The 12,148-nt window shown below is 32.6% G+C and overlaps 1 protein-coding gene across 1 annotated transcript in view; it reads right to left on the reverse strand.

Moving 5' to 3' along the window:
- Window positions 1-12,148, reverse strand: part of LOC126929009 (vesicular acetylcholine transporter-like) — a 200,571-nt gene that overhangs the window by 24,975 nt on the left and 163,448 nt on the right. Inside the window, exon 5 of the mRNA XM_050744971.1 lies at window positions 1,391-1,563. Coding sequence (XP_050600928.1) covers window positions 1,391-1,539 — 149 coding nt within the window. The 5' untranslated portion in view covers window positions 1,540-1,563. The remainder of the gene's footprint in view (window positions 1-1,390; window positions 1,564-12,148) is intronic.

Consider the following 12,148-nt stretch of genomic DNA (forward strand, 5'->3'; position numbering starts at 1 on the left):
CAGTAAACAAATATGCTCCAAATTATATCGTGTTGGGCCTTATTTAATCAGAAAAATCTCGCAATTACATCGGTAATAGATTTATTCAACAAAAATTGAAAATAAAAAAGTTTCGTTGTTACATTAACATTGTCCAACCGATATGTTTCTTTTCGTCAGTCGACTCTCGCATCACTTTCTCTTATTATTTTATTATACAATCACCATTATTATATAATTATCACAATTATTATCGTTATACAACCGAGTTCTGTACACCGATAATTCATCGCCGAAGAAATTCGATTTTCGACCAATTATGGAGAAAATACTGTATCTTTTAAAGCAGCAATACTGATTCACTGTCAGTCTTAGTACGTCTCGGCGAATTTGCGTTAGTTGCCGAAAAGAAAGAGGCATTCGCAGTCGGTGGTTCCTTCCCGTCCGGATACAGGATACCGAGGGCTTTGAGGCTTTCTATGCAGAAATATCCTTTGCGTTTCGCTCGCGTCTCGACGAGTCTCTCTTTATGGCTGCGTTCTATAGATCCTACAAGCCGGATTTCCTCGCAGACGTGCTGCTCCCTTGCTAAATTGATTTTGCTGCGGCTTCTTTTTGTCCTCCGCTCGAATCACCGTCTCAAATGACGAAGCTCTTCCTTCGAGTGCGAACCGTGTTTCTTCCACGTGCGTTCGCCTTCTTCCACCTCGGCTGTAAGCTTCGCGTCGGCGATTAGCTTATCGTTAGTCAGCCTCTTCTAAGATGGTTCGAATCGTATCCGGGACAAAGGTGTTTTTTTAAAAGACTCCTAACTTTCGAATCTCCTCCCCCAGTCGTTCTATTTCCTTTCCTTTTTCCTCATCTCTCTGACTTTTATACTTAAGAAAAATGTGAGTCATAAGAAAAGGCGACCATTCTTCTTTGATTTATTCAAGCATTACGTTACTCATAACATTATTCATATTCATAACATTATGATATTCATAACATTATATTTTTATTTTTATTAAATATTACTTTCATCATCTTTAACTGTTTGTAGCCCATAGAAGCTTTAAGCGATGCCCACGAAATTTTCATTGCTTTTCAATTACATAAAAAAATTACAAATAGTATCCTTCGCTCTTTTCTTCGCGGTTCTAACTGATTGTAACTTTTTCAAAATTGTTTGCCCAATTTGAAAAAAGTTATCCGTTTTCAAAGTTGTCCGGCACTGTATACAAAAGCTGCGAGGTTTACAATACGGTACTGAAATTTTAATGTTCTCCTATCGAAATTGTCTAAAACGTGTTTCCATAGGTACGTTCGATTACTTTGAAGAGATCATTCTACCCGCAATACTTCCTTAATTAGGTTCATATTTATAATTTGTGAATTCCATCATTAAGTATTACGAAGAGGCTACTCTTACCTATCTAATACTTCTTGATAGTTTAGCAGCTCTGTTAAAAACCTGGCGAGGAAAACTGCAGCTTCTTTTTGGTTGCTAAATGTTTTGGGCCTTGCCGCAAGGCCAGGGTTACTATTAATTGGTAAAGCCAGAGGCACAGACAGGTACATGTCATTTAACCACCAATCGGTTGCCTGTTAACAGATAAGAATTTTTTTAGTTTGATTTATTATCATTTACTTTTTTTCCTATATAGGTATTTGTTATACTTTACTTTGTAACTTTATTTACCTTATTTATTTCATTTACTTTTATTACTTTATTATACAAGATGTTGTTTCTAGTTTTTATGGTTTTCAAAAACATACTGAGATTGAAACATATTGTGTATAATAATATATACAAAATATCATTTCACACAATATGCTAAAACGTATAAAAAATTCGACGTAAAATATTATTTCAACATCTAATTGAATATTTATTGAAATTTAGTAAATGAAACAAATATACATATCTGCCGTTCTACGTTTTCACTTGTATTCATAAAAATGCAAATTTGCATAATAATGTGTAGTCTACTAATAGCATTAACTTTACCGATTAATAATTAATAATATGCAACTATACGTTTTAATGGAACAAACGCGTATTATTATTTAATTGTGTTTATTAACGTTAACGTATAACAAATTTGTCATTTTGCTGTACAAAAGTAATTTCATGTTTCATGTTTTACATATATTTTGTATAGAATGTGAACAACCTTTTTTGTAAGTTTTTTTAATCACTTTTGTGATATAATAGCGCCGATAATTAATTATGTGCAAACGAGGCGAAAACGAAAGTGTCTCGCTCGAACGGGAATCCATTGTTTAATCCGGATTTAATGACGCGTCACCGCAATCCTCGTCGAACTTTTAAAAAAGTGTCGCAGCTGACAAATTCTGCCAACAGCGATTATCTTTAAATTCCCTTCATTATTCCCGAGCGAATATTCAGCGTCAAAAACATATTTATTATTTATAAATATGTACATAATACTAAAATTACTGTTCAGTAAAACCGCGAGACATTGTTATTAAAATTCTAATATTCTAAGTAAATATAATGAATATAGTAAATTATGTTTTAAAAATACCAAATAATTGACAACAATTTTCAAAATACATACATATAATGCTGTAAATAACTTTAATCTCACACACATCTTCTGCATTATTTCTTCAATATCTTCAAGAAACTACTGATCATGTTTGGATATGTTGAGTGAAATTGTTTTTGTAAAAGGTAAATTGAACGCTATAGGATATTAGGAGATGTTACATGATGAATTATTACCTTACATAACTGAAACGGAAGACAAAAAAATATTTTTTTTAACGAGACAATGCTTCTATTCACACAGCCGCCACTACAAAAAAAGGTGGTTCCATGATTTTGGCCAGCAGTGGATTCTGATCTGAACCCGATCGAGAACCCTATCGTTTCATTTTGAAATGCGAATACATTTTCGAATAGGATTTTGGGTTATGGCGATGAAACTTGAAACTTATGTTTATTGATTAGTCGCAGGATTTATACGTTATATGTAATAGACTGGGTTTTCTTTGGAAATGCCTATAGATAGTACGGTTTCGAGCACGCTTATACATATGTATATAAAAGATTGTGATTAGTGTCTTTACAGTTAACAGTTTACAGTTACGTTACGGTTACGTTACAGTGTCATTACGAGAACAAAAGCAATGAATTTGAAATAAGAGCGATGGAAAGCAAAGCTAAAAACATTCTGTCTGCCGAAATTGATATAAATATATCTGCATTGTGCTACAGTAAAAAAGTTAGTCTCTGTATAAGGGTCTATTTTTGCTAATGTTAGCTGCAGAGACCATAAGTGTTCTTCGACGACGAATATTCTAACTTTTATGACTTCTTGAAATTTTGTGTGAAGTGGAATAAAAAGATGATAATTTTACAGAGAGATAAATAGGAAAGGTATAACAAGAGTTCAGAGGATTGTAATATTCACCAAGAGTTCCAGTTTCCATTTTCATGTAGAAAATATTATGCTGCTAAGATACGAATTGTATCATTTTCATTTCTCTATTTTCTCGAAATTGTAAAATTAAAATTGATCGGAGAATATAAATTATTAGGATATGCTCTGAAAAAAAAAAAAAAAAAAACAACAGGTACAGACGATTGAACAATAAATTAAAGTTAGTAACCGATGTAAAATGACTACTGTACGAAAAGATAAGTATGTATTTCCCTATTGGAAAACTCGATTGTTGGAACAATCATATCGCTCCATTAATGCAGACAACGTAATAATATACGTATCATGCATGTATAATTTAACATGCATATTATGTTGCACGCGTATACATACGTACATGAATTGGCGTTATGACAGAAGGAGTAAATTACTATTGTCCGGAGGAGTATGAAGGGTTAATTAACTTGGAGCTGAAATGCAATTAATTCCTTAGACGTTATAATCGCATCCCATTTAACTGAATTATGAATTGCTTGATTAATACATTTATTAACAAACTTTGAATATTTGAAGAGTGCTTGTACAAAGTACTGTAAGTGCTAAAATTGACAAATTTTGATATCTTATTGGAAAATTTTCTCCATAGCAATGAAAATACTGTAGTATGAAATTTAAGTGTAATTTTCCTTTCTAAATAGCTATTAATAATATAACTACAGAGAAAAATATAAGCGTCAATAAACGTTAGTTGTTTTTTGACTTGTATCTATACTATATATATTAGGTCATCCCATAAGTTCGTGCCGACCTTTGTGCATACATTTCATATTTTAAAGAAAAACAAGAGAACTTTTATCGAGACGGAATAATGAAAAATGAGAAGTTGTACAACGAGAGGGGGATTACATTTTTTCATGATACTGAAAGGTATGTAAACAATCTTAACATATATAACCGCTCGAAAAACGGCACGAACTTATGGGATGACATAATATATCTGAATGAATGGACCATTGTGTTTTCTTCACAACATTTCTATATTTTGTTCTTCATGAATTTGGACTACGTTAATGTATAAGTTTTCTTTTCCTCCTGAAAAATTTGTTTCTTGGTATTTGCAATGCTTTCTACAAACACTTCTCATTTATGTATTTATGGAAAATTTTCATATACTGATTGTATGTAACATTTAGAAATATATAAAACGTTTACAGTTACTTGTTACAAGTTATAATATATAGAGGGTGAAATAAATGTCTACGTAAGTTCTACTTCTTCAGATGTGTTCGTAAAAATATTGCGAATTTCTATAAATTACCGCAGCTTGTTTATCAACCTAGAGACCGGATTTCAAATCTGTCGTAGAGAATGATTTCTTCCTCTCACCGAGAATAAGATGTGATAGCTTTATGTGGTAGCTTTGTTCTTATAAAACTTCGAGAGTCAAAATAATGGAACCATATCGTATAGTTTGTGTTAATAAGAAAATATTGGACACTGCTACAATTTTGTTGCATTACGTTCGTTTGAAAGAAATTCGTACGCGGTTTTATTTTCCTCTTCCGATATAATTTATTTCCGAGTAAAATTTCGCTTTGCCGTATTCAGCTCCTTTAATTGCCTTACTCGCGATAAATGAAAAATTAGAATCCAGAGCAATGTTTTTACAAATACATTTCTATCACTGTGTCATGTACAAAGAAGTACAGAAGTAATATTTCTTCATCTAAATTTTCTGTACCCTCCATTGTAGATTTTCATATTATGATAGCGACAAGCATTATGCGAGCGATAGAAATAGAGAAAAAGAATCTCATAAGACAACGTGAATAATTAGTTTAACATTAAACCTACCGGCGCGGTCAAATTGCTCGCTCTCGCGACTTCTACACAAATTTAACCATATTTAAACTTTATCATATCGCTTCATAATTTCTGACTTTTTCTAAAACATGCATACAATATATTTTTCTGTATTTAATTTTAGTTTGCTCTTTTATTTTCTGAGAACAATTTATATTCTGCCTTGCTTACCGTGAGCGAGAATTTCGACCGGCCGACAAAATATGTTAGTTATTCTTAAAATAAATACAATCAGTACAAAGGAAAGGCTACCTCAAGGTCAACTGACAAACAAAATTAGTATAACAAATAATAACAGCTGTTACATCCGTAATCTTATCATAAAATAATCTATTCCTCGATCAAGATAGCCACCAACTGTCAAGATATATCAACTCAGGCCCATCATAATCCTAAGGTCACCTAATCCTAACCCTAATCGCCAAAAAATTTAGCACTTATTACAGTCCATTGTTACAAACATTTTAAAAGTCGAGAAGTTTCTTAGAGTTATTGCTCATTGCTATAAAACACGGAAAAAACTTTGCTAACTCCACCCCTGAGTAACCGTTTGTGGATAATGATCATCTCCGATGGTCAAAGGTCATATTTTTACTTGCTATTGTCTTTTCGACTAGAATACATCTCGGTTTGTTAGTCAATTACTCGACATCTTTTTATCTCTAAAACTCAGACAGAAAGCGTCTCAGAGCGTTTTGTGTAAAGTTATTATAAAAGGAAAAGTAAAGCATATCAAATTCGACAATAATTTTGTATTCCATATATGGTATTATTTTGTGATAAATAACGGACATAGAAGAAGACTGTTGAGTGTGCGATGAACAAGAAACTTTAGCAACTGAAAACGGCATGGAAATACATGAAAAGCTATTTACAACCGAATCAGAGTTGAATATTATAAATAAGCGTTTACGTAAGAGCAAAAAGTTTGGAGAGAAATAGATGCAAGTCTCAAACCTGGCAGGACAATCAGTTCATAATATTTTTAGGGATATGCTAAACGGCATATAACGAAAGGACAAGTAAAGACGGAATTTTATCTTATCATTGATCACCGTATAAGGGATCATATAATAAAACGTACGGAAGAAGAAGCATTTAGAGTATTGGGGATTATGAGGGAGCTAGATACAACAAAACTAGATGCATTTATTGCTTTGTTATATGCCCGTGGTGCATATCAGGCAAAAAATTTAGATGTCTAATATTTGTGGAATAAAATTTGGAGACCTGCATTTGTTTCAAAAACAATGAGAAGGAATGACTTTGCTGAAATTATGAGGTTTATATGATTTGATAAGATGAGCGAAAGAAACCAACGTTTACGAACCAATAAATTTGCAATGGTATCTACAGTATGGGGCCAATTTACAGAGAATTCACAAAATTGTTATAAGCCTGGTGCATACATTACTTTTATATAAAGAATCGCGGGAAAAACCATGCAATAAAACTGTCAACAAGTACTACAAAAAACTTGTTAAGTAAAAAATTAGTATCCAAGTAAAGATTACAAAATTACGAAAATTTGTTTAAGATACGGAAAATATTTATGCGACAAATGTACATTTGATAATAAGATAACTTGTAAAAAATGCAGCAAAGTTGAATAAGATATATCTCTATATAAATAAAAATTTATTTAAGTTTATAATTGAAATTAAACAAAAGTAAATTTGGACAAAATTTTATGAAAGTTCATCATGATATATACATTTAATTACAAATTAAGCATTATCTAGATTAAATCATAAAAACTTCTTTAATCACCGGTCATTTTGACCGCACACGGTAGGAATAGGTATACACGAAGTGTCGGTAGGTTTAGTGTTAAATGATTCACATTTGAGGACTTGTTGTAGACAACGCTGTATGTGCCAAATATCATATTTTTTAACAGAGAGAAAAAACTCTGGCTTAAAATTATTTTCGGAGTTTGGTTATTATAATATTATTGTAATATTAATAATTTATAATTATAATATTAATATTATATATAATATTATATATAAATAATAATTATGAATATTATTATAATAATTATATATATATTATAATAATGCAAATGTATCATGAAATTTTCTATTTTTTGCGCTAATATATCCATCAGAAAAAGAATTGTATTTATATTTAGAAAAGCCTGAACGTGTCATTTTAAATTCGCAAGTACTGAACCCTCTTTGCTTCCAAATAACTTGTATAAAGACAAAAGATATATCTTTTCAAGATGTTCTTTTTATCTTTATCACAAAAGTATATTTTATAATGTTTCGCGTTAGAATTGTTATAAAATTGATGATGTTTAGTGTCTATGTGTTCGAGTATGTCTATCGCTTAATTTACATTTCTTTTTACAAAGGCAATGTTGGATGTACCGTATCAGTTTTTAACATTATTATTAATTATTTATAGATGAAAATTGTTTTTAAATTGTCCACAACAGTGTTCCCATTAACATGTAGGACATTAAGCGATAAGAAAATAATACCTTTTAATCTTTACACTTACAGTGCTGTCTACAAAAAATCTTCATTTCTACATTACTACTTTCATCTTGTGCAATAAGAAGAATTTTACGTATGGCGTGATAGTTCTTTCTATAGAGCACAGAGAAGGTACCTGTATAACCCGGAATTCGTATAACGGAACGTATCTCTCTCGTCTTGTGATTTTTCGTGATCGCTTCTGATTGATGAAGATCTTGTTCTTCACACGCATCAGATAACCCGTGTATTTTATATTAACGATATCAAACAAATGTTATGGTTTTGGAATCGCAAGGAAGAATTAATGTTTTAATCTTTAAGATACTGCAGTAATATAGATAAGGAAAAGAATGTTGAATTACTTTTCATTTTTAATATTGAATGAAGTAAATTTACGTCAGACGAAGAACGTTAGACGTAATTTTAAATTAACGTTATATGTAAATCTCTTTATGCAGGCTACATTTATGTATTTTATAAGAAGTAATTCAACCAAGATCGAGAATTAAAATCATAGCGAGCAAATTCACTCAAGATAAAAAAGTCACGATTACAGTCGTGAACGAAATTAGATCATAATTCTACGATCAGCGTGATAAATCACTGTTAGTGATTTTTCATGCCATTTCTAGACGTACAGATAGAGATCTCTAATAGTTCCATGTAGAAGATGCCCCACGTAACTGTCGTCACGATTTCTCAGGCACTTTCGCTAATCTGACAAAAAAATGTTTCAAACGAAAGTTATTTAGTTTTAGGTCAGTAGCACATTGCAATGAAAAAGTTCTCAAAAAGTATTTTTTCGATAAAAAATCAAGGTCACTTTGATATTTTAAATGACGTTACGTATTTTTGACTTCTGAATGTTATAGCTGATGACAAGACGAATTTAACGACCTCGTATACCATGATCTTGAATTTAGAAATGTCGAGTCATCCAAGTAAATCATATCTAATGATGTAAATCACATTATCCCGAAATTACGTGTTCAAAATAGCTACCTTCAGCATAGGAAATTTTAATTATTCGCACATAATAAAATAAAGAAATAAATTATTTAGTGTCGCGGTAGCTCTTTGCGTTGAACTATAATAAACGTTCAAGCTATTTTCCGTTTTCTTGTAGGCAAAGTTCCAATCAATAAAGTAGGCTTGTATTAGTTTATAGCGTTCCTGATGTTTCCCTTGATTTACTCGACATTTCTAAATTCAACATTTCCCATTTTTCTGCATTCAATTTCAGTTAAGGTCACAGTATAGGAGTTCTTTGAATTCATCTTGGAATCAGCTACAACTTTCTTCAATAAAAAATACATAGTATCATTTGAAAAAAGTCAAGGTGACTGAACTTTTTGTCAAAAAAGTATATTTTGCAAATTTTTTCATTACGATGTTTTATCGACATAAAACTGAATAACTTTCGTTTGGGACATTTTTCCGTCAAATTATCGGAAACGCTTGAAAAATCGTGGCCACAGTTACGTGGGACAGCCTGTACACGTATAATTGCTAGAGGTGCGCGAATGTCGGCGATTCATTCGTGGCACACGTGGATGTGCCGCTCAAACCGAACCCGCGAACAATCGCGTCGAGAAAGTACGGTCGAACCTTGCGAACGGTTGCGCCATGTGCACCTGCATCACTTCGCAATGGGGATGCGCCCGTAGCATCGCGACACACGTATACACGCGCAGATCGAGCAGATACCGGTGCGCAGTGATTCGGAGGGACGATTACGATCTTTCGCACGTTCCGGCTCGCTCCGCGTCTCTTACTCGACGTGGGCTCACGATTACGGCGCAGTTCTTTCTTCTGCTTCCCCTCGAAGGTCCTTTAACGACTACACACGGCACGTTAGACCCGACACTTCTTACGCTGACGATGATCAGCGACGCCATTTCGCAGGTCTTCTTTTCTTCTCAAGAAGATTTTAGGGGATGCGTTGAACGAAAGAGCTTTTCGCTTGCAACGAGGTTTTATCGAACAGGGAGGGGAAACAGTGAGATGACGAGCTGCTACGTGGATCATGGATTGGCAGACAAATGGTTTGGCGGTGTTTTTTTCGTTTTATCTTTGGAAGTCGAGCAATTTCGTGGAATTGAGGCTTAAGTTTTTGTACCTAGTAATCGAAAGTATCTTTAGGGTCCTTTCATCTATTCATCTAATGCGTAGTATATACGTTTAGGTCAGGAAGTATTGTAATATAATATTCTCCGTACCAGGTGTATAAAATATTGCTAAATGCTTGCGCCAGTTGGCGTTACAACAAAAAACCGCGTGCACTAAGCCATTTCATGTAAGAGTTCAAGCATACTAAAATGGAAGCAACATCATAGTCTAACAACTAACTAGGAACAAAGACTTTAAAAGGCAAACAATTCATAAAAATAAAGACGAGAGACGAATGGGAAACAACTGCTGGGAGAACCACACATTTTTACGTAAATCCAGAAGCAACACACATGAAACGGGACCGCTTATGATCTTCGCAATTCCTCACACATCCTCATCTTATTAAAAAACAGGACAAGGTAATCTGTGAATACTATTGTATCAACAACAGCATCGAGCATTTAGAAGCTATAGAAATAAATTCGAAGACACGAGAGACGCAACTTAAAGATACCCAACAATATAGAATTTAATAATGCTAATTAAAATTACTAACGATGTAAAAAGTTTCTAAGAGTCCTAAAAAAAAATAAATTTTTTGGACTGCCTATAGATGCATATAAACCGTACCAATTTGCTACTAACTGCAACTAACTGATAGTTAACAAACTAAGCATGCAAATAACATTCATATAATGTTTATTATTTATACATCATTTTACTTAACGTTTATATAACTTATAGAATACATGTAACAGTAGTCACTAATACTTTACCAGGGCATATGATGATAAACAATAATTAAACAAAAGATATTCTCCGAGTAGTTTATAATTTTTCAATTGAATTTAGATAAACGTTATTCGCACGTTCAATCACTACATATTTCTCCTATGTTCTAACAGGTTTCACGCATTTATAAAATTGGTCGCTACATAGACTTCTTAGTTATTCAATTAATTATTAGCAAATTACTTATTAATAATAATATACATTTATTTAAGATATAAATATTGTGTAACTGTATTTTTTATACATGTCGAATTTTCTATATTGTTATGAACACATAAAAAGGCAGCAATATTAAATAGCGTTTCCCCTTAGCGGAAAGCGTTCGAAGTAGATTTACGAGTAATGTACGACGCTGTACGCGGCTTTTTTCACCGTCTCGTGTTTCTGCAAGATGCGTTAGGCATGTTGGCCGGAAAGCACGTGTTGAGGTTGAGACACATCTTTGGTAACGTGTTACGCCAGCAGAAGCACGTGCAATGCTCTAGCAAACGAGTAAGCAAAATGTAGGCATGTAATCAGAGCGTTCTCAAGAGGATGTATGTATTATGTGTTGCAGATACGAGTAATAGATGTGGTGTACGCTCGATAATGCGCTTGATAGAGTACTATATGTATGTATTTGGCTTTCTCATACTCTGTAAATATGCGAACTTATCAATTTATTTATAACTTTTTCTTTTTTCCAACTTGTGCTTCATGCAATTTTTAGCGATTCATAGAGCTTCGAAAATTTTCTTCTTTTGTAACTGTCGTTTATATTATATCAACATTTAAAAAGTTTTTCAACAATATCATTGTAATTTAGCTGGCACAGGGTTTCAGAGAAGTTCTATTTCGCATACGATGTATTTTATCCTTTGAATAATCTTCCTTGCTGTTTTAATTAGTTCGAGTTTCTGGACGTATTTTTTGTAGAACGTAATTACCATATTTATCCACATAGCGAATTATTTTTAAGTACAAACATATGCGTCATATTTTGTCTGCGAGAGGACATACAATTTTAATATTCCAATTAGACATTATCACTACGTTTACGTGTATAATACGTGTACATTACTTCGTTTGAACGTGTTAAGTATCTAAATATAAAGTACCTCGAGTCTTATAAATTATACAAGACTTTCATGTCCACCACTTTTTAAAGGAATACGTAAGTTAAACAATCGCGTGCGAAGAGATCTGCGATAAATCTCCTGACACAAATTTGCATTTGCACTGAGTGTCACAAAGAATGGAATACATAAGTACCTACAACGGTAGCGAAATAATGTATGAGGTAATTAAAAATAGAAAAAGAGTAATATTCTTACTTTACTAATTACTTTTCGTTAAAAAATTAAGAAAATTATACGTTGTGCCGTGACTAACGGACGCTTATACAATTAATGTTTTACAGTGACTATTTTCGAAATTACCACAATAGTTAAAATTTCTAGGGTCTAATACGTTTCATCTTACTAGTTACAAGTTAAAACTAAACATGATATCACGTAATTACGATACGTAATTACGATTGAAAGA

The sequence above is a fragment of the Bombus affinis genome, chromosome 2, assembly GCF_024516045.1.
Source record: "Bombus affinis isolate iyBomAffi1 chromosome 2, iyBomAffi1.2, whole genome shotgun sequence".
Lineage (NCBI taxonomy): Eukaryota > Metazoa > Arthropoda > Insecta > Hymenoptera > Apidae > Bombus > Bombus affinis.